At 35.3% G+C, this 21,880-nt stretch overlaps 1 protein-coding gene across 1 annotated transcript in view; it reads left to right on the top strand.

Annotated features, from left to right (window-relative positions):
• Nucleotides 1-2,112: 2,112 nt before the first annotated feature.
• The window catches only part of BPHL (biphenyl hydrolase like), a 61,363-nt gene continuing 41,595 nt past the window's right edge, over nucleotides 2,113-21,880 (top strand). Inside the window, exons 1-2 of the mRNA XM_051970768.1 lie at nucleotides 2,113-2,301; nucleotides 19,846-19,949. Coding sequence (XP_051826728.1) covers nucleotides 2,213-2,301; nucleotides 19,846-19,949 — 193 coding nt within the window. The 5' untranslated portion in view covers nucleotides 2,113-2,212. The remainder of the gene's footprint in view (nucleotides 2,302-19,845; nucleotides 19,950-21,880) is intronic.

Here is a 21,880-nt window from a genome sequence, read left to right as displayed (position 1 = left end):
CAGTTTCTAGCCACTACAAACAGGACTGCAACAAACATTTTGGCACATACAGGTCCCTTTCCCTTCTTTAGTATTTCTTTGGGATATAAGCCCAATAGAAACACTGCTGGATCAAAGGGTATGCACAGTTTGATAACTTTTGGGGCATAATTCCAGATTGCTCTCCAGAATGGTTGGATTCGTTCGCAACTCCAACAATGCATTAGTGTCCCAGTTTTCCCGCATCCCCTCCAACATTCATCATTATTTTTTCCTGTCATCTTAGCCAATCTGACAGGTGTGTAGTGGTATCTCAGAGTTGTCTTAATTTGCATTTCTCTGATCAATAATGATTTGGAACACTCATGATTGGTAATAGTTTCAATTTCATCCTCTGAAAATTGTCTGTTCATATCCTTTGACCATTTATCAATTGGAGAATGGCTTGATTTCTTATAAATTTGAGTCAGTTCTCTATATATTTTGGAAATGAGGCCTTTATCAGAACCTTTAACTGTGAAGATGTTTTCCCAGTTTGTTGCTTCCCTTCTAATCTTGTTTGCATTAGTTTTATTTGTAGAAAGGCTTTTTAATTTGATGTAATCAAAAATTTCTATTTTGTGATCAGTAATGGTTTCTAGTTCATCTTTGGTCACAAATTTCTTTCTCCTCCACAAGTCTGAGAGATAAACTATCCTATGTTCCTCTAATTTATTTATAATCTCGTTCTTTATGCCTAGGTCATGGACCCATTTTGATCTTATCTTGGTATATAGTGTTAAGTGTGAGTCCATGCCTAATTTCTGCCATAGTATAAAAATGTAATGGGATATTATTGTTATAAGAAATTTGAAAATGGGATGGATTTTAAAAAACCTGAGACATCTTTTGTTCCCAATGGGAGAGCTCATTCATTCTGCTGTTTGGAGTATTCTAATCTATGTAATTTCTGATTTCTGTTCTTCTCCAGAACTTGGACAGGTTCTGGGATGGACTTTTGCATAACTATAATTTAATGGGAAGAGAGTCTTTTCTATAATTAAGATGTAACTATCAATATATGATGATGGACTGATCGATGAGGCTCTTCAGCAATGAGGTCATTCAGACCAATCCCAAAAGCCTTGTGATAGAACCATCTGCATCCAAAAAAACCTTTTTTATTGATTTCTTTTCCTCTTTCTTTTTTTTCTTTTTGATCTGATTTTTCTTGTGCAGCATAAGATGGAAAGCTGTTTAGAATAATTGCACACGTTTATTGTATTACTTGCCTAAGGGAGGAGAGAGAAAAATATAGAACACAAGGTTTTATAAGGTTATATGTTGAAAACTTATGTTTGCATGTAGTTGGAAAAATAAAAAAGCTATTATTAGCCAAAAAAAGAGGTAAAAATCAAAATCATTTGATCCTAAAAATCATTCCCCTATATTAACAATATTTAGGGGGCCAAATACACAGAAGCCCCCGATTTCAGCAGGGGAAATATCTTTCACTCATACAGATAGGCACCAATTCAGTAACTTAAGTATAGTCTCGTGCTCAAAGACATTAAGTGGACTGCTCAAGATCACAGCCAATAATCTCGGAGGCAGGACTTGGGCTCAAGGAGTCCTAACCCAAGGCCGGCTCCATCTACTTCACCAAGCTGCTTCTCATTTGCAACATACTCGCTTTTTATCAAACTAGTATCCTAGTCCCCTTAGCTGAGTGAAAAATTCTTAGTGCGCTTATTCTATTTAACAGTGCAAGTATACAGTCACAAACACCTTTCTCTTCGAAAATTCTTTCCCGGAAAAAAGACGGGCGTGAAAAGAACGTCTAAGGTTAAGAGTCTGGAAGTCGACGGAAGTGCCCCTCCCGTTTCCTGCTCATTCTTTTCCTTCCGGTGGTCATGAATAAAGAGATTAATATGTTAATGAGCTAGAATAAAAAAGCTTTCAAAAGGTCCCGGATGGAAGGTAATGGCCGTCACTTAGCGGGGAACAAAAAAAGGGGGATTAAAAAAAAAAAAAAAAAGCCAGTCCGCAAAGGCCAAACTCCGAGACAGGCCAACCTCTTTGCAACTTGTCTAACTGGGCGGGCTTACGTTTAGACTAGTTTTGTACTGGAAGTGTTGAGGAATACGGGATGTCTCCTGCAGTCTCCTGTCTTGACAGCCAGACGGGGGCGGAGTAGAGACCAGTTGGGAGGAGGTGTCATGCGCATGCGTTTTAAGCAGAATCTGGCTCAGACATGGCGGCAGTGATTAACCGGGCCTCTCTTCGGCTGCGGCTCCTCGTCTCCTGGCTAAAGCCCCGAGCCGTGGCTGCAGCCGCCTACGGGTAAACACGCTTGCCTTCTCCATAGTTAGGGAGAAGGAGAGGGCTTTGCCGTTTTGGGGTTGGGGGGGCAGCGTTGTACCTGGGGTTAGAGGTTTAGTTCCCTTTAATCTCCCATGATCGAGCATAGTTATGTGGACACAGAGCCTTACGCATGCGGGGGGGAGGGAACTTGCGTCCTAGCCTGCTTTCCGATTGGCGTAGCTCGGAAAGGGAAAGAGAGGGCCACAGGCCAGCGAATCTTGGAAGACCTTCCCACGGTGCGCGCGAACCTCCCCCCTCCCTCGCCCCGGTGGTCCCGGCCTCCTCTGTGGCTCTTGTGCTCGTTAGTGTACATTATTAATGTTCATTTTAGCTGGGTTTTTCATACACGCAGTGTGTTGCCTAAGGGAGAAAAGCCAGAGGACTTGAGTTCAGATGCTGAATGCCTCGAATCCTGTTTGCATTTTAGATTGTAAGTTCCTTAAGAACAGGGACTGTTTACTTTATTTTCCCAGCCTAGTGCCTGATGCTTAGTAAATGCTTAATAAAATGCTTGTTGACTGACTGTAACCTTGGAATTGTTCACTTGTAATTTAAGCCTCACTTTCTTTGCCTGTAAGATCTGAGCCAGTCTAGCTCTAGATCTATCATTTAGGAAAAGAGACGATGTTTTGCCTTGGTCTTGTATCCTGTGACTCAGAGGAGGAAATGAAACGGATGGTTTATTTTGTTTGTTTTTGTATTTCTGCATTAATCAACTACAAAGTATCAAGTATTGTTCTCTAGAGAGATGGAATCTAAAGCAGTTTAGTGCGATAGGCATTTTACTTTTTTATGGTATTTTATTTTTCGAAATATATGTAAAAATAGTTTTCCAATATTCATTTTTGTAAAACAAATTTTTTTGTGTGTTCATGAGAAAGAAAAAAACAAAGCTTGAGACACAGAATTCTTTCTGGATGTGATTGACATTTTCCATCCCAATTCTGTTAGAATTACCTAACCTAACCTAAATAAAAGAAAAGATGTCTGAGTTTCTTCCTAGAGGAATTGTGGATTTTAACTGCTTTTTTTGTTTTTTTGTTTTTGCAAGTAAAGATACCATGGTAATAATTATAGCTTTTGATGTTGTTCATTCTTTCAATTATATTGACTTCTTGATCTTATGGACCATAGCATATCTGCCCCTTCTACACTCCCTCTCAAAAGTCTGTCCAAGCTCATGTTGATCTCTTCTGTGACACTTTCCATCCATCTCAACTTATGCTGTTCTTTTTCTTTTTCCTTCAATTTTTCCCAACATCATTTAAAAAAAAAAAAAGATATCCGAAGTAATACCTATTTTGCAATGGAAGAAGTTGCAATTAGGAGAGGTTAAATGACCAGGCCGTGTCTGAGCCATAATTTTAAAGAAGGCTTATCAAACTACCTGTCTCTTAGTGCAATTAATTCATTAACTAATTTGGTTCTTTGTAGACTTTGTGGACCTGAATGACTTGGGTTGTTTTTGAACCTTCCCAGTGTGTACAGAGTTGCATAACAGATATATTACTGAGATATATTGTCTTGTAGTGAGTCCTTGAATTAACTAAACCTTTGGGATGGAGCCAAAATCCCTACAAATATTTTTGAATCAGCAGGTTTTTGCCCCTCACAGTGCTAGGCAGAAAGTCCCTACTGTTAAGGAATTTATATCCTATTAGAGAAAGAATATGTACATAGATAAAGTTAAAAAATACAAAGTAATTTCTGGGTTATGGAGAAAATATTGGAAGCTAGTTGGAGGAATCAGAATAGGCTTTCTGTAATCAGAGGCTACTACTAAATAAAATTAGTCTTTGAATAATTCCAAGAGTATAGGATAGGTCTTTCCTAAACTATTCCATCATTTATTCCACTATCTTGTAAATATCAAATGTTTAATGAATTCTAACTTCATATGTTATTTTCATAGTTATAAATTATTGGGATTTTAATATAATTCTTTTTATGTTTCAGCCAACGTAACATTTGTGTTCTATTTATTTTGAGTTTGGCTGGTTAACTAATAAATGGATCATGGCGCTAATGAGACTACAGTTAACATAATCAATCTTCCCACTTGGTGGTTTTATTTATTCCATGACCACTAACTGGACCTTTAATTCCCTAGTAACTTAAATTTATGAACTTTTCCGTTTTATTTTTAGGAGATGGTCTAAAAGGAAAATATGTACAAATGAAATCATTAAAGCTTTTAGAAATGAAAACCCTCTCTTTCTTTATAACTAATAGTTCAAAGATGCTGATAAACCAAATTAAGTCACCCCGAAGTTCCAACCTAACTTCTTCCAGTCTTACTGTATTTTCTGGAATGTTTGTTAAACAGACAACAAACCTTGTCTTAAATCACTCCCTCTCCTACTCCTTCCGTTTACTAACTCTTATTGAAAGCTGACTTTCCAGACAACACGGCTTCCCTGGACACCCTTTATGGGACTGTTTGCAACTACACTCTTTTCACTTTATTGCATAAGGTGAAAGAAATGGAATAGTCCTTATTCCCCATTGCCACTTTCAGGTTCTCCTTCCTCTCTTCCTTTGAGATTCATGCTATTCACGTGATCCAATTTTTTTATCCTCCCCAATTTTTGCCCTTATACTTAAGGACTTAAACATGCATATATTAATTCCCCCTCAAAAACTAACCACTTAGTTCTTAAACTTAGACACCTCCCATGAACTCCATTGGCATGGGCCCTGTTTTTTTTTTCCTCTATAGTACTTCATTTGATCTCATCAGCACGCATAGATTTAATTATCAACCCTGCTGATGATTTTCAGATCTATCTATCCTGCTCCAGTCTGCCTGCCTCAAGTTTCTCCCCATTCTAGCCAATTCTTTATTCAGTCACTGAAATCATTTTTCTAAAACACAGGTTTGATCATGTTAGCTCTCTTTGGCTTCCAGGATCAAATGCAAAATTCATTAATTGGCATTCAAAGCCCTTCATAACTTAGCGCCTCTTATTTTTACAGTCTTTTACCATATTACTACCTGACATAATACTCTTTGATGTACTGTGATTCAGTGACGCTGTCCTACTCGCTAGTTCCATAAACAAAATGTTCCATCTTTTACCTCCAGGCATTTTTCTTTGGCTGACCTCCATGCCAAGAACATTCTTCCTTTCCCATTTCACTTACTGACATCCCTGGCTACTTTAAGGATCAAATAAAATCCTACCTTCAGAAAGCCTTCTTGAACCCCTTTTAATTCCAGTGCCTTTCCTCTGTTAGTTACTTCTGAATACAGATTTTTTTGGCTAAATATTTGTTTAATGTTATCTCCTTTGTTAGATTGGAAGCTCCTAAAGGGCGGGGACAATTTTTTTTTTTTTTTTTTACCTATTTTATATCCCCAGTGCTTAGCATAGTGCCTGACACGTAATAGGCACTTAAAGAATATTTATTGATTGACTGAAATAAATGAAAAATTTTGTAGAGAAGTTCTTATTTAGAAAGAAATTTAGAGATCATGTAGTCTGTAGCAGGAAAAAAATCTCTCCCTTTCTTTAAATATCTCCAATGAGAAATGATTTATTACTTCTTAAGACAATCCATTCTATTTATAGATCTGATTTTTGGGAAGTTTTCCCTTACATCAAGCCTAAATTTATCTCTTTGCAACTATTACCTTTTGCATCTACTTCTGGCTCCTGGGGCCAAACAAAACAATAAATTTTTTGTCTATCCAAATAAAATGTAAACTTTCTGAGGGATAAGAATATTTCATGTTTGTCTTTCTATCTCAGACACTTCAGAGTGGTGCCTGGTACTTAACAAATGTTAATTGATACCACCTGTTTGGTTATCTCTCTTGTCAAAACACGTTTCAATTTTTCCTCTTTCTAGTCATAAAATGCCCTAACTTTGTATCTCATGTCTTGCCACAGAGTTGACATTTGAGAATAAGTAAAAGGTAAGACTTTTTATGTCTGAGTATGACTTTCTGCAGTCTCTGTTTGTAAAGCTATGTGGCAGTCTCTTCTCCTAACCCCTGTTAAGGATGTGTAGCCTTACACCATCCTGATTGCCTTCTAGATATGCTCTCGGTTATCTGCATCTGTCCATATTTTGTCATCTGGAACTGCCTCTGATATTCACTTTTAAAAACTATTTCTCTTTATCTTAGCTGCAATTTTGTTATACATGCCTGTATCCAATTCATTGATAAAAATAGTGAACAACACATATACAAGTACAGATCTTTGGAAAATACCAACATTTGTTTGAAGTTGATATTCAGCCATTACTCTTTGGTTGTAGCTATTCAGCCTTGTTGCAAATTCACCAAACTATTATACTATTTATCCCATATCTCTGCCTCTTCTCCATGACTATAGCCTGAGAAACTTGATCTTTGTTAAAAATGTAGGTAAACTATATAATTTCTCTGATTTACCAGCACAATAACCTTATTTAAAAAAAAAAAAAAAAGGAAATGAAGTTGGTCTAGCATGTTATATTTTTGTTAAAGCCATGCTGGCTTATTAAAATCACTATTCCTTGGAAACTGAGTGGCTGCCCATCAGCTGGAAAAGAGTGGAATAAGTTATGGCATATGAACATAATGGAATATTATTGTTCTGTAAAAAATGATCAGTAGGCTGATTTTGGAAAGATCTGGACAGACTTACATGATCTGATGCTAAGTGACATGAGTGGAACCAATAAAACATTGTACACAGCAACAAGATTATGTGATGATCAAGTGTGATGGACCTGGCTCTTTCCAACAGTGAAATTTCAGTAGACCTGTGATGGAGAGAGCCATCTGCATCCAGAGAGAGAACTATAGGTACTGAATATGGAGCAAACATAGTAATTTCACCTTCTTTATTATTGTTGTTTGCTTGTTTTTTTTTTTTTTTCTTTCTCATTTTTCTCCCTTTTAATCTGATTTTTCTTGCACAAGTGATAAATGTGGAAATATATTGAAAATAATTGCATGTTTAACCTATATTGGATTGCTTTCTATTTAGAGGAAGGAGAAGGGAGAAAAATTTGGAACACAAGGTTTTTCAAGGGTGAATGTTGAAAACTATCTTTGCATGTTTTTTGAAAAATAAAAAGCTATTATTAAAAAAAAAAAGAAATCATTATTCCCTTTCAGGATCTTTTTACTTTAAAAAGTACATTTTAGAATTTTACTAGAATTCTGACAATGCTTCTTGGTAGGTAAAATTACATCAGAGTGACATAAGTAATTATTTTACATATTGCAATCATTTATATTACTCTTAGGCCATAAAAATTAAAGAAAAGATAGATGCATAATTCCATGCTTTCTTCAATATCATAAAAGTTGAACAAATTTAATTAAATGGAATCATATTTTCAAACAGAAATTATTAAGGAAAGAAATATAAGTCATGTTACAGATTAAATTACATTCAGAGGATTCACAAAAAGGCAGATTTACATTGTCACCAAGATAACCAACAGGATTCATGTCAGGGAAATTCTTCAACATTTATCCAGGGGAGTTAAATCACAAAATCATTTTGATTCTCCTTTGGCTTTTATCTGAGAAATGTCAGTCTTACTTAATTTTGTGAGTCAGATTTTGGTCAGGTAACATTAATATTAACAGGAGACAACAGACTTTTAGTTAATCGAGATTAAAGGAGAAATGGCCCTCAGTTCTGAATAATAAAAAATTAATTTTGATCATAGAAAAGTCTGCACTCACTTGGAAATTCTGTTAATTTCTGCTCTCGGCATAATTTTAAACTGGACTTATACATATATTCTTACAGGCAGACATGAACATTGGAAAACTTGATGTAATAGTAAACCAAATTATGAACATCAATATTGAATAAAAACAAAGTTTCCTTGACCACTTTGTACCTGTAACCCATTCAGTGTCCATTTGATCAGCTTATTTTATCTTGGATCTTATCTAGGTAGCCATCGGCTTCTTGGAAATATTTTCCTTTAGAAATTCTGGAATAGGCTTAATCTGCTTCTCTGGTTCCAATTCACTTCTAGGGGTTCTTTAGGTTAACTAGTTCATATAGTTAAAAACCAGTTTAAATATCATGGAGCTAATTTTATCAACAGCAAGCTATATGACCACCAAATTAAAAACCCATAATTCACCCCGAAAGTTCAGAGTTCAGTTTTTATGTGCCACTTGCTCTTTCTGTTTTTATCAGAACCTTATATCTGGTAATGGTATCTCCTAGCTGAAGGACGGATCTTAATGAGCCCTTCTGCCTTCTAATATTATGAGACAGAGACTTCAAAATGCAAAAAAATTAAAATTTTTCTTTATTAATGTAATTTTATGTGTAAAACCCTATCCCCTCCCCCAAAATTTTTAAAGGTATATTCAATTGAACTTAAAGGCTATTCAGTGCTTTTTTTTTACTTTTTCAGTCTTGTTCTTAATTACCTTCAAGATCAAAAGTGAAAAATTTAGCATATAATTGATATAATTTGATACATATAATCTAGGAATATATTTGCTTGTCCAATTCTTTTTTTGTAAATGATATTTTTTTCCTTTTGTACCATTTGTAAATGGTATGATTTACATGTAAAGATAATTTCCAACATTCATTTTTAATAAGATTTTGAATTCCAGATTTTTCTCCCTCTTCTTTCCTCAAGAGGGCAAACCATCTGATGTACATGTGTAATCATATTAAATATTTCCACATTAATCATGTTTTGAAAGAAGAAACAGCAAAGCCACGAAAAAAAAAAAAGTGAAAAATAGTAGGCTTCAATCAGTATCTGACTCTATAGTTCCTTCTTTGGATGTAGATAGCTTTTCCCATCATATCATTGTTCTTAATAGAAATATTTGAAAGCCAATCATGGGTATTTCCATCCATCTTAATTCTTATTGTACTCTTGTTACTTTTCTCAACATGCATTTACTACATTGACCTTATACATGTGATAGTAAGATTCTCTTGACTCATTTTCCCCATTGAAGTTGAAACAAAGTGACCATAAATTCAAAATAATAAAATTTAAAAATTAAGGTCTTTTTTACTTGCATCCTAATATAGTAACTCAGAGATGCAATAATATTCAACATTTAAAAACAAAAACAAAAAACCACAACACATTTATAGTTCATCTATCCTGGTGATAGAAGTTTGCTATGAAAAGAAAAAGGAAGATATGGTTATATATATTTTTTAAATGATCAAGACTGTCTCTTCAGAAAAGAAATAGCACAATGGGGAAGCTAAGTCAAGAGGCTCATGCCAACACATTTGCAATTCCCTCAACCTTTCTAGGAACAGACATCAACCTATAGCACTTCTGGAATCACACTCCCTTTGAGTAGCATATGACATTTCCCTTGAATGATTAACAAGATGATTCAGGTAATCATTCTTGAAATAAAAATTCCAAACAGTTTCAAAATATAATCCCAAGAATGCTTGCCTCAGATATCAAAGCTTCATTAATAACATTTTAGGATTAGGTACAGTCATTATCATTTCTTTCTTGTAGCAACAGATAACAATAAGCATATACAAGATCTTATTTTAAATACATCTTACAAAAGAAATCAGTCATTAGAAATTAAGAAAATAGTCACATTCTTTAATTTCACACAGTGAATACTTGATTGATAATTCATTTAAAATCCAGGGAAGCACTGGCCAGTATAAACTTCCATGCTGATGGATATCCATTTTTTTAAAGGAATTACATAGTAACCTCCAAGGCAAACAAATACAATCTTTTCATACGGGGTTTATTAATATTTAGTTAAAGGTGTAACTTCAATTCATTCTCCAGATATAGTATAATTTTCATAATCAGTCTATCAGATTTTTTAAAATTCTTCATAAAACTAACTTGTCAGCCCTCACTTCAGCTACAAGAGGTCCTACATTCTCATTAAAAACTACATTATATTGTAGAATTTCACAACCAGGCTGTTAGTAAGGCTAAGTTTTTTTTTGACCTTGCCCAAATAGAAGATTCAAAAAAAAAAAAAAAAAAAAAAACTGATAAATACCCAAAGAACTTCACATGCAAAGGAAAAAAGGTCTCTGGTGCTTGTTGGTATTTCTATTCTTCTTTAAAATAATATAATGGTTCTCTCTGAGAGAGCAGGTTTCTCAGGGAGGTTTTCTGGAGGCAGACTTAGTATCAGTTCAGATCAATAATTACCTCAAATGCAGCCAAGTGATAAAAGTTCAGATCTTTTATTGTCTCCAATATAGCCCAGTTAGCATAGAGGCCTATCTCTCTGCTTGGTTCCAAGAGCTCTTGCAGCTTTGTCCTTTGCTTCTGCCTCTGCTTTCTTCAGCCTCAGATTCAGCTCCAAGTTGATTGAATCTGTCTTGCCTCCGAGAGAGGGCTTCTGGCTCTCTAACCCGAAGTAACTAAATCACCTGAAGCTAAGAGCCTCTTTATATATGATTTCCCAAAGGTTGACTCCTCCTTCTGGAGGCACACCCAAGGGAGGTATGAATTCACAAAGTTACAAAGTTTACTTTGTGAATCTCCCATACTTGTGAACTCCAATGAGTAAAGGTGTGAACACAAGCATTGTATCAATTAGTTCTTCTTAGTACCTTGTTTCAGGTTCTGGCCCATAACATCAACTCTAATGAGTTACCAGTTTGTAAAGATTCCAACAGGTCCTTTTTTCAATCAGTTAGGATATTGTTAATTTTAAGGCAAAATATTCAATTAAATACTTAACAGCTTTTTAATATAATGGCCACATTCTCTAATAGCTCAGTTCATTAATAGCATCCAGAACAAAATGAGGAGTTAGTTTGTTAAAGACAAAATTACATCACTCTCGAGATATCATTTTTCAAATTTTTATTATTTGTTATATAGTGATTTCCCCAAAATCATAATACAAGAAAAATTAGTGGTCTAATAATAACAAGTAATAATATGGATTTTTTAAATTAATGTAAAACTTGTTGCCAGTCAAATAACTTTTTTTAATATGCTTCCAAATCATCTTAAATGAAAAATTGCTTCATATATCAATTCAGTGTTATATATTAATTTCATTAAAATATCAGTAAAGAATAATTTTAAAACAAAATTTTCTTATTCATGACGTTTCTAGAGCACATCATTTTAATGCCAAATATCAAGTATATTTGCATTTAGGTGTGATTTACTTATAGAGGATTAAATACCACAGTTATCTAATTAGAATACATTTCACTTTTTTTTTTTCAGGTGACATGGGATAATATGGATTTTTTAAAATTCTTTTTTAAATTTTTTAATAATTTTTTATTGACAGAACCCATGCCAGGGTAATTTTTTACAACATTATCCCTTGCATTCACTTCTATTCCGATTTTTCTCCTCCCTCCCTCCACCCCCTCTCCCAAATGACAAGCAGTCCTATACCTGTTAAATATGGCACAATATCTCTTAGATAAAATATATGTGTGCAGAACCGAACAGTTCTCTTGTTGCACAAGGAGAATTGGATTCAGAAGGTAGAAATAACCTGGGAAGAAAAACAAAAATGCAAACAGTTTAATGCAAATTATTTCCCAGTGTTCTTTCTTTGGGTGTAGCTGCTTCTTTCCATCATTGATCAATTGAAACTGAGTTAGATCTTCTCTTTGTCAAAGAAATCCACTTCCATCAGAATACATCCTCATACAGTATCGCTATTGAAGTATATAATGATTTCCTGGTTCTGCTCATTTCACTTAGCATCCATTCATGTAAGTCTCTCCAAGCCTCTCTGGAATACATTTCACTTTCAATGAAATGAAACTACATTACAATTTAATTTTAGGACAAACTCAAATCAAATCAAATCTAGATTTACAATCAGGAATGGTATTCAAAATCTGTTTTCCCAAGGACTGCCAGCACTCTACATTTTTCATAAGGTCCACTATTTTCAGCTACTTTATTTCTAATGATTAATGATGGCAGTCTCATTCTCATCTTCCTCTTCTGGGACTCAAGAGGCTTGTAAAATATAAAATTGTAAACATAATGATATCATAATTGTAAATCACTCACATAAAGATTGGAACATACCCTTATGGTACTTTCAGTTCAGATATTTATTATGCTGTATACTAAGTATATTATTTTTATTTTGTAAATATCATAATTTGTTAGAATGTTACCAGTCTCAGTATTTGGCTTAGTTTTAGTGTGGAACTCAAGTTAAGGACTCCTGATTTAGTCTAACCCTCTCATTTTACACATTAGGCCCACAGTTAGTAATTAAATCAGGGGATGTTTTAGGATCATAAAATGTTAATGGTGAACTTCTGAAATCATCTAGTATAACTCCCTCATTTTATGGGTGAGGAAAATGAGTAGCTTACTATGGACTGGGATTTCAGTGGTTCCTCTTGATGAGGAAATTCCCTTTGCTAATTCAGATTGGCAATAGTTCTGCGATTTATTGTCTTTATGAGAGTTATCTGGGGGCACTAAAAGTTAAGTGCCTTGTGAATTGCTAGTATATGGAGTTATTGAGACTAAAGAAGTAGGACCACAGGGGCCTTTTGGATTAAAATGGGGAAGAGGCAGGCCCAGCTCTTTGGGTACTCACTGGGAAAGGCCACGATGGTAGCAAAGTGGAACTAATGTTTCATTCACATTTTAGTAAGGCACAGGGTGTATAGAAATAAATGGTGCAGAGTGACAAAGACAGAATGTGAGAATGGGATGGCATGAGGAAGGAGACAGGCAGGCAACAAGGGGAAGACAAGGGGAGAATAAAGGGCAAGGAGAATTGGGAACTCAGGCAGCAGGGACTCATAAGAGTGGAATGCTGGGGGAGAGAGGGAAAGTTGAAGTTTACAGGATTTGGATGGAAGAAAACATCAGTTCATTAAGATCCACGTCATTTCAAAGGTAGTGGCAGCACCTGGTGTTCTGCTGGTCTTGGAATGGCAGGAGGTTATCTGAGGCCTCCAGATCATGGGCAGTTAGCAAAATCAAGGTACCATTACAGCAAGGCCTAGCTGGCTTTCCCTGATGATGTACATAGTCTCAGGATATTGCTTTTAGTGATTTATGATTTAGCTTGCAAATAACTATTATGTTCCCTTCATCTTTGGGAGAATCTGTAAATTCTAGGTTACCCCTTGCAATCTTAACTTCTTGCTTTTGTAAATTGTTACTAGTTTTGTTGTTGTTGTTGTTGTTGTTGTTTATTTGTTTTTAATAAATTTACTACACTAATTAAAAGGAGAACCAGAAAGAGAATTTTAGCAAAACTTGCCTTACACAACCAAGTATGTGTTAGAGGCAGGATTTGGGCACAGGTGCTCCAGAAGTCAGCTCTGTCCACTTAGCATCCATAATCTCTCTTATATGTAAATAATTGATGAATTTTTGTTACATTTAAATAAAGTCAAAGTCTGGTGCTTTTTTACTGCCTCTATTTATGTTTGAGTGAAATAAATTAGCCCAAGCCTAAAAAATCTAGTTGTTGTGAAGCATCTTAATGAATAAACTGTGAAAGAAAACAGATTCCCCATTTGTCTTTCACTTAGTAGGCTTTCAATAAATATTTGTTGGATCCATGGATGTTGACATCTATTTATTGTTATTGTTACATAACATTCTAGTTTTGGAACTTTGAAAAAACTCTAAATCTCAGCTCTGGGAATTGATATGTAATCATCTTCCTAATCAATATTCTTCCCATTTCCAGTTCCATTAACATTATTTCTTTAACGAAGATAAACAGCAACTGCTACTGTTGCTTACTTCTCTCTTGTAGTCACAAAACATTCTAGCTTTCTCTCGCCTGACCTACTAAAGAGACAAGGAGCATTGAAGAGGCAAAAATCTTCAGGACTGAGCATGTCTTTCTGCAGTCTGTATTTGTCAGGCTGTGTACAAACTGTTAAAGACATAGTATGAAATGGCAGGGATTTTGGATGATGATCTAGTTTGGGAGAATTAGGGCAGGGTGAAAATGATGGAGTTTTCGATATAGTAAGAGAGGAAGGAAAAAAGAGACTGAAGGAGAAAAAGATAAAGAGAGAGATCCCATATGTGATCTCATAGATACAGAATTGGCTGGGACATCAGACAGCATCTAGTCTAAATTTATTTTGCATATGAGGAAATTGGCCAATCCCTAATCCTAAAGGGAGAGATTAAATGATTTGCCCAAGTTCATGTAGGCAGTAAGTTTATGTGGTTAGAGTTAAGTCTCACTTCCTATATCTTATGAACTAGTGCTTTTTCTGCTACATTTTGTGTTAAAGTAATAAACTCTGATTATAGATCCAGCAAAAATATAAATTCCTTTTTATGCCTTCATTGTCCTTCATCATTTCATACCCTCCCTTTGTGGGCTTACTACACTTTCCTTCTATGTACTTCTACTACTTCCTTCTACCACTACTTTCCTTCTATGTAATGGCAAGCTCCCTTTGGACTCCTGCTCTTGCTTTATCTGTTTGCTATTTCTCAAGGATCTCTCCAACTTCTTATATATTTGTCCACCACTTAAAACTTGATTTTTCTAACACCCTACTCCTCTTCCTTCATTATATCACAGCCTCCTCAAATTTCACATAATATTCTGTTTACATTTCTATAAAGCATTTATATGTAATTTGCATTATAGGTATATATTTTGTGTTGCAATCCCATGAGTTCTAGGAATCTAATCCAACTTTTGTTTGCTTTAAAATTTTAATATCCCTACAATGGCCTGGCACAATGTTCTACAGGTGCTTAAAAAATGTTTGAATTGATTTTAATGAAAGTTTTATCATGTGGAGCATGCTATAATTTTATTTTATATAACATATACCCAAGGTCTCTATAACCTTTTCAGCCAGGAAATTATTTCTAAAGCTGGAGTTCTTCACCTTATTGTGTCATGGACCCCTTTGACAGTCTAGTGGTGCTAAATGAATCCCTTCTCAAAATGTTTTTCACTGCATAAAATATAATGTGTAGAATTACAAAGGAAATCAATTGTGTTGAAATACAGTTATCAAGATAGTTTTCTGAAAGTTCATGTAGCATCTTATGATCTCCTCTAAAGGAGCATCCTTGCGCAGTCCTAGTATAATTCTTCTACAAACCTCATTAGCATTTTCTTTAGCAAGTTGCCTTATCAAAATGTCTATTACTGCATTTTCACCATTAGTTCATATGACAGCTGTCTGCAAATGTCCCACAAAATCCCCAAAGGGTTCATTTGGCCCTTGTGCAATTTTTGTGAAGGCTTCACCCTTGTCTTTTTCACCAGGGAGCAGCAGGAGCAATTTGCTCATATGCTGCTATGGGGTAATTAATTTGTACTGAAATGTCTGTGTAAGAACCTACTACTGTTAGTTGGTCATAGGTGATTAGAGGAGTAACTCCACTATGACTGTTTTGTTGGGCTTGTATCTTATAGAGCTCACTATATTCAGAAAGCCACAACAAGTTTTATCCAGGTTCTAAGCACGTCCTTGCTATAGATTTCGAGTCACTAGGGGTTAAGACTTCATAAGCCAAATTCTGTAAATAACATCTTAACACAAGCTGATATAGCCCCTTAAAAAGTACAAGCCTTTTTCAGGTCACTGAGGATTTCTATATCAAAAGGAGTGTATCTTCTACTTTCTTGACCTGAAGAGTTAAACTGTTGAATCATAGGATACATTCCTATTTTCAAATCAGTTATATCCTGCCGTTCTTCTATGGCTTTAAGTAGTGCCTTTTGTAATCTAGTCATAGGAGGGGGTGAATTCTGGGAGGGAGGTGTTGGTGGTATCACTGCTCCTCTCACTACTCCTCCTCCCTCCATCCCAGAAGGTGAAGTTGATGGGGCATGTCAAGATCCACTTCCGGTTTAGGCGGGGTTGAAGCTGCCTTGAGAGTGAGAATCACCACACCCTTCAGGTTCACACACCTCCTCATGCCCTCTGGTGATATTGCCATTAATCTGTTCTTTTTCTTCCTCTTTTTCCTCACACTTCCTTATGTGACTGTTCTTAAAACTTTTCTTTTTTCTATAACTTGCAGGATTCTTTAAGGCCAGTTGTATTATGTTGTATATATAGAATGTTTCCTTGGAAATTGAACAAGGATCTTTATCATTGTTAATATCCACATAGTTGATCTCCTCTAGTTTCCAATTACCTGGCCCTATATCTTCTTCCTTTAAGAACCAAGGGGATTTGCGTTCTAATGTACCCAAGAGTCTAGCATTCTGCTCCCAAGTTACAATTAAGCCTTGTCCTTTGATCAACTTAAGTATGCGTTCTATAGCACCCCTTTAGGGTAGGGGTGGGGTTGTGGATGGGGGAGAATCTTTTCCTAATATCTGCCCCATTTCAGCTAGAAAAGGTTACTAGTTTAGCCCTTAATAAAGTAAGTTCCCCGTTTGTCTGTTAAAATACTCACCCTATTTCATGGTCATCAGGGACTTCTAAAGTGAAATTACGGTCATTGGTCCACACATTGGGCACAAAATGTGAAGACCGAGTTAGCTCCCTGGATGCCTTAGAACCAGCCGGAGTCAGGATAAGCAAAAGTCCTTGGTCTTTATTCTTGGTCTTTAGGGGGTAGAAGTGAACAGGATGGATGGAGGATCTCCATGACCTTCCTTTTCCACCTCCACCACCAAAGTGACTCTGGCTTGTCTTAGTCCACCCCCTAATCTTTCCCACAATTCTCTGAAGACATCAAAAGATTGAACCAGCACAGAATAGTGGAAAGGGCCATTTTCCAAACATATGCTAATAGAGTATTTTCCAATTGGTAATTAGCCTTAAGTGCTCGATTGTCTGACCTCAGTGCATCAACTCAGAGTTTCAGCCCTTTACAGCAAATATTTATTAATGTTAATCTTATAACACATTAAGGACATAAAATGAGTGGGTTATGGACTGGATAATTACTTGTTAGTTGGTTAGCTACTGTCATTTAAAAATAACTTTTTTTTAGACTTTTTATAAAAAATGAACTCTTAATAAGTTACTCGATTTCGTTATCCATTACTCTCAAATAATTTCTTTTTGTAATTTTACTGAAACTATTACTTAATAAAAAAAATTTCTGTGAAAACGTACTTGTATTATTTTCTTAACAAATGAGTTGAAATTAGAGGAAATTATTTTATTTTAAAAATATGTTTTAATAATTGTTTAAGGGAAAACAATATGGGAGAAAGCATGGCAGAAATAGGAAGGACAGGCAGGAGAAATAAGGAATAAGAAGATTAAGATTGATTCTGTATCATTTTCTTACTGATCTTATTTACAATTAATTGATTTTGTCCTGTAATTGTTTAAGTCATGGTTCTTTGTCTCTGAACTTCAGAAATCTGCTAGCCTATGATGGATTTATTAGAAATATAGCTCTCTTGCTAATCACTGACATATTCTTGCCTTAAGGAATTTTACCATTATTGAGGAATATGTGAGAAACTAAGAGGGCCAGGCCTTACATCCAAATTATCCTTGAAGGTCTGATTTGCTGATTTTGCTGTCCAAAAGTTGGGGCCACTCACTTGGACTCAGACAATAAGTTCTTCTTAGTTTCCTGACATAATGGGGAAAGGAGCATTGCCAGCCCCCATTACCAAACTTCCAATCAATCAGATTGCTCTTAATCCCATAATGTCATCTATTCTGTTTTTCTTCTGTTAAATAATAATTGTGACAGGAATAAAGCCTGAAAGTTATATTTAAGGCATTTAGTTTTGTATACTTTGACAAATCCATTTGTAATATACTTTTCACTGGAACTTACCCCATGTGTCATTGATAGAGCCAATGAGTAATCACTCTGAAATTTAACATAAGCATTGTTGGGCGCTTCCCCCCCTTCCTTGCCATTAAGACTGGAAATTGAGTTTCACATACCATTGTGACATAATGAAGGAGAAAAACAGGTGCCCACCACTCTGAGTCCATCCTTGTGCAAAACTATCCTGGAGTAGAATTATGTTATCTTGCTTCCTGCCTATGCTCTCATTAGAAGTCTCTATCTATTCAAGAATGGTCCAAATCCCTTCTCTGACAGGAGCTGAGCCAAGACCGTTAAATACTAGGTTAACTCCTCTCCTGGCTCTCTCTCTCTCAAGTAAAGACAAGAGTTGTAAAATGTTAAGACTAATTGCCTTCGCAGCTTCTAGATCCTGGTTGCAAACCCTTTAAAAGTTCCCTGCCTTAGTTCCTTCTTGGCAAATGATTTTTGAACATGAGTTCCATTCGGTTGGTTAGCCCAAACTCTCCACATTAAAAAGATTAAAAACTAATCTCTGTCTTTCTTCAGTTTCTATGGCATTGCAGCATGTCATTGCTTTAGGCCTGGACCCCAAATCATTCTGGGACCCATACAAATAACCTATAACCCTTCAGAAATCCTTAATCCTCTCTTCCAGGTTGCTTGGACTTACTGGCCCCCAAAAGAATCAACACAGTGATTATGGCATTGAATATGTTTTCTAGGACCTGTCCCAATCAAACTCATCCCAAGCATTCCTGCCTGCCAAGAATCACCTCAGGGTTTCTGCCTGGGACACCCACATCCAGTGTTATACGATGCCAAAGCTTTGAGTTGAATTAAGTGACCTCTGAGGTCTCTTTTCATTTTAAACCTATTTCAGTCACTTATCACTTGTCATCAAGAAAACTCCTGTAATCTGATTTTTCTAGCATTCAGTCTGTTCTTCTCTATCCATATTCCATATGGTTGCTAGATTAATATTAATAAAACAAATGTTGAGTATTCTCTTTTAAAAAGCTCCACAGCTTCTCTCTCGCCCCTCTTTTAAATAAATTCAGTTTGGCATTTAAAGTCTTTGGTCATCTATGAAGGATAGGCTTCAGGCTATCTCTTCATTCTAATTGGAATTTGTTCCCTTTTTTCCTCTCTAGGTAAGATATTTAGCGATTGTATGATATGGGAGACACTGGCACAGGACCACCCAGTATGTCATGCTCTCATCAGAGAAGGTGCTGTGCTCTGTTAGCAAAGCAGAATTGAACTAGCTACAAGAAACATGAAATATGCAAAATTAAAGAAGCTACCCCAACTATTTGTGTCCAATTTGTGACAGAGCATTCTGAGTTCAGGTTGGTTTGATCAGCCATAGTCAGACACATTGTCACTCAATTCTTACAGTGATGTCATTTTAGTTCTTAGAAAACAAAGGACAACAACAATACAACCTCAAACTTGACCGATTCCTCTCTGCCCCTGGTTGTCAGAAATATATATCTATGTTGCATTAAATGTTTCTCCCCAAGAGAATTTAAGCACCTTATTTTATCCCTATATTCTAAGACAGGACCTGACAAATAGTAGATGCTTACAAAATGCTTTCTGAGTGAATAAAGCAAAGCTTTGGAAATTTTTTATTTCAATGGAGGTCTTTCACTGATTCCTCACTCCCTGTCATTCAATGCTCTTTTATTAACAGAGAAAGAGAATTAGATTCAAAAAGTAAGAATCCTTGCTAAGAAAAATAAGAATTGATGATTACTATAATATATAAAACAGTAATTTTGTCATGTTAATTGATACTAATGAATACTTTTCTTTTGTGGATGGGGATTGTTCTTCCAGTACCTCAGTAACATCTGCTAAAGTGGAAGTGAATGGTGTTCACCTGCATTATCAACAAACTGGAGAAGGAAAGCATGCAGTTTTGCTACTTCCTGGAATGTTAGGTGTGGCATTTGGACTTTCATTGGAACTCTTTTATTTGCATGTTTTAAACTACAATATAATTATAGTTCTGTTTGCCAAATATTGGTTATTGCTTTCATCATCTTCAAAAATTTTTTACTAATGTTTTCAGCCATGAAATTAATGTTTTAGAAAAATATGTGACTTTCTAACGTGTTTAAGACTTTTTGAATATTTGATTCTACTATTAGAAATAATAATAGAATATTAATTATCCAGAATTCTTCCTGGGAAAGGGAATAGAAAATTAGAATTAATTAAAATTGATACTTAAACGATGCTTAAACCTCAAGCCTTTTCAGTTCTAACCTTTATTGAAAATCTAAAATATTAGACTTTTGTCTTTCCAGAAAAGGAATGTAATTAATACATTTTTTGATTAAAGAGAATATTTCAGAACTCAAAAGTTTTTTGGAAAAGAATGTTAAAAATTGTTTTTATACATGTAACTGGGAAAAATACAAAAGTTTTCTAAAAATTAAATAAAATATTAAAAAAAAGCTCAACACCATTTTTTCATGGGATTATCTTATATGTAAAAGTTAGAGTAGGTTGAACTTAAACCATGATGGAACTTAAAACAGGTCTCAACAAATCCAACTGCCTAGCAATTTTACTAGATTCCCTAATAGTTCAAGTTCAGAGTCATCTGAAACCATAGAAGATAATTTCATTCTTTTCTTTCCTTCTCTATCCTTGTTCACATTTTTATTGTGATGATGACTTGAATCAAAATTTGTAATACTAGGCAGCACCACTTGAACAGCCACACTTGAGCTTGTCCTACTCCCATTCTAGAGAGATAGCTGGGGCTTGCCTGTTGGTGAGAGATCACTGATCAGCAAAACTGTTTTCCCACATGTGACTGGAAAGTATGTTGACCAGATGTAGTGAACTCCCTCTTTGCAAATCCCTTTAAGACTTTTATGGTCCATGGTAGACCTTATTTGACTTTTTAAGTTTAGGTACCAGTGCCCCTATAGCAACATTCTCAATTTTCCCTCTTGAAGTCTGTGTGTAGCAGGAGGAATTATCTGCCCTCTGTTCTTGGAGTTTATTTATACATTCAAAGCAAAATTTGCCAGGTTTTGCCTTAAAAATTATTTTTAATCCTTTATTTCTATATGCCATCCTTCAAATTCTTTTACAATAAACTTACATAAAAAGGGGAAGGATAAGAATATATTTGGAAAAAATAAGGAGGGAGGATAAGAACACATTTGGGAAAAAATTATCTTTATGTAGTGCTTTAAGATTTGTTAAGCATTGTTCTCACAACAATCCTTTACAATTGAGCTTGCAAGTATTTATATTATCCCTATTTTATAGACAAGGAAAATGAACTCAGAGCTTAAGTAACTTGTTTCATGATTAAACATTCAAACCCAGGTCTTAATGATTCTGATTTCAGCATTCTTTGCACCATTGCTTCTCATTAGTTTGTTTAATTCTAGATACTATATTTTAGTAGGAGTTGTGACAAAAAAAGATGGCAAGGATGCACTCAACCATAAAATATGAAGAATGGGTGAAAGATATTTAACTTGGATAAGAAGAGACATTTTTCATTGTCTTCAAGTACTTGAAAGGCTGTAATATGGAATGAGGGTCAAATTTGAACCTCTATAGTTCTAGAAGGTAGAACAGAATTTCTAGTGTGGTTGCCAAAACTCTTGATTTGTAATCAGAAAACAAGAGTTCAGAACTCCATTCTTCAGTGGACAGGGGAAATAGCGCTGATGTTATAGTCAGAGAACCTGGGTTCATATCCCACCTCTGATAACTATTTTGGTATAAATCACTTTATTTCTAAGCCTCAGTTTCCTCATTTATAACAGAAAGGATATTGGACTAGGTGGCTTTTAGGATACTGTCCAATTCTAATTTCTGTGAACTAGAGGAATAGGCTATG

The sequence above is a fragment of the Antechinus flavipes genome, chromosome 1 (genome assembly GCF_016432865.1).
Source record: "Antechinus flavipes isolate AdamAnt ecotype Samford, QLD, Australia chromosome 1, AdamAnt_v2, whole genome shotgun sequence".
Taxonomy (NCBI): domain Eukaryota; kingdom Metazoa; phylum Chordata; class Mammalia; order Dasyuromorphia; family Dasyuridae; genus Antechinus; species Antechinus flavipes.
Note: the sequence above shows the minus strand (reverse complement) of the source record. Positions and strands in the feature narration are given on the sequence as shown.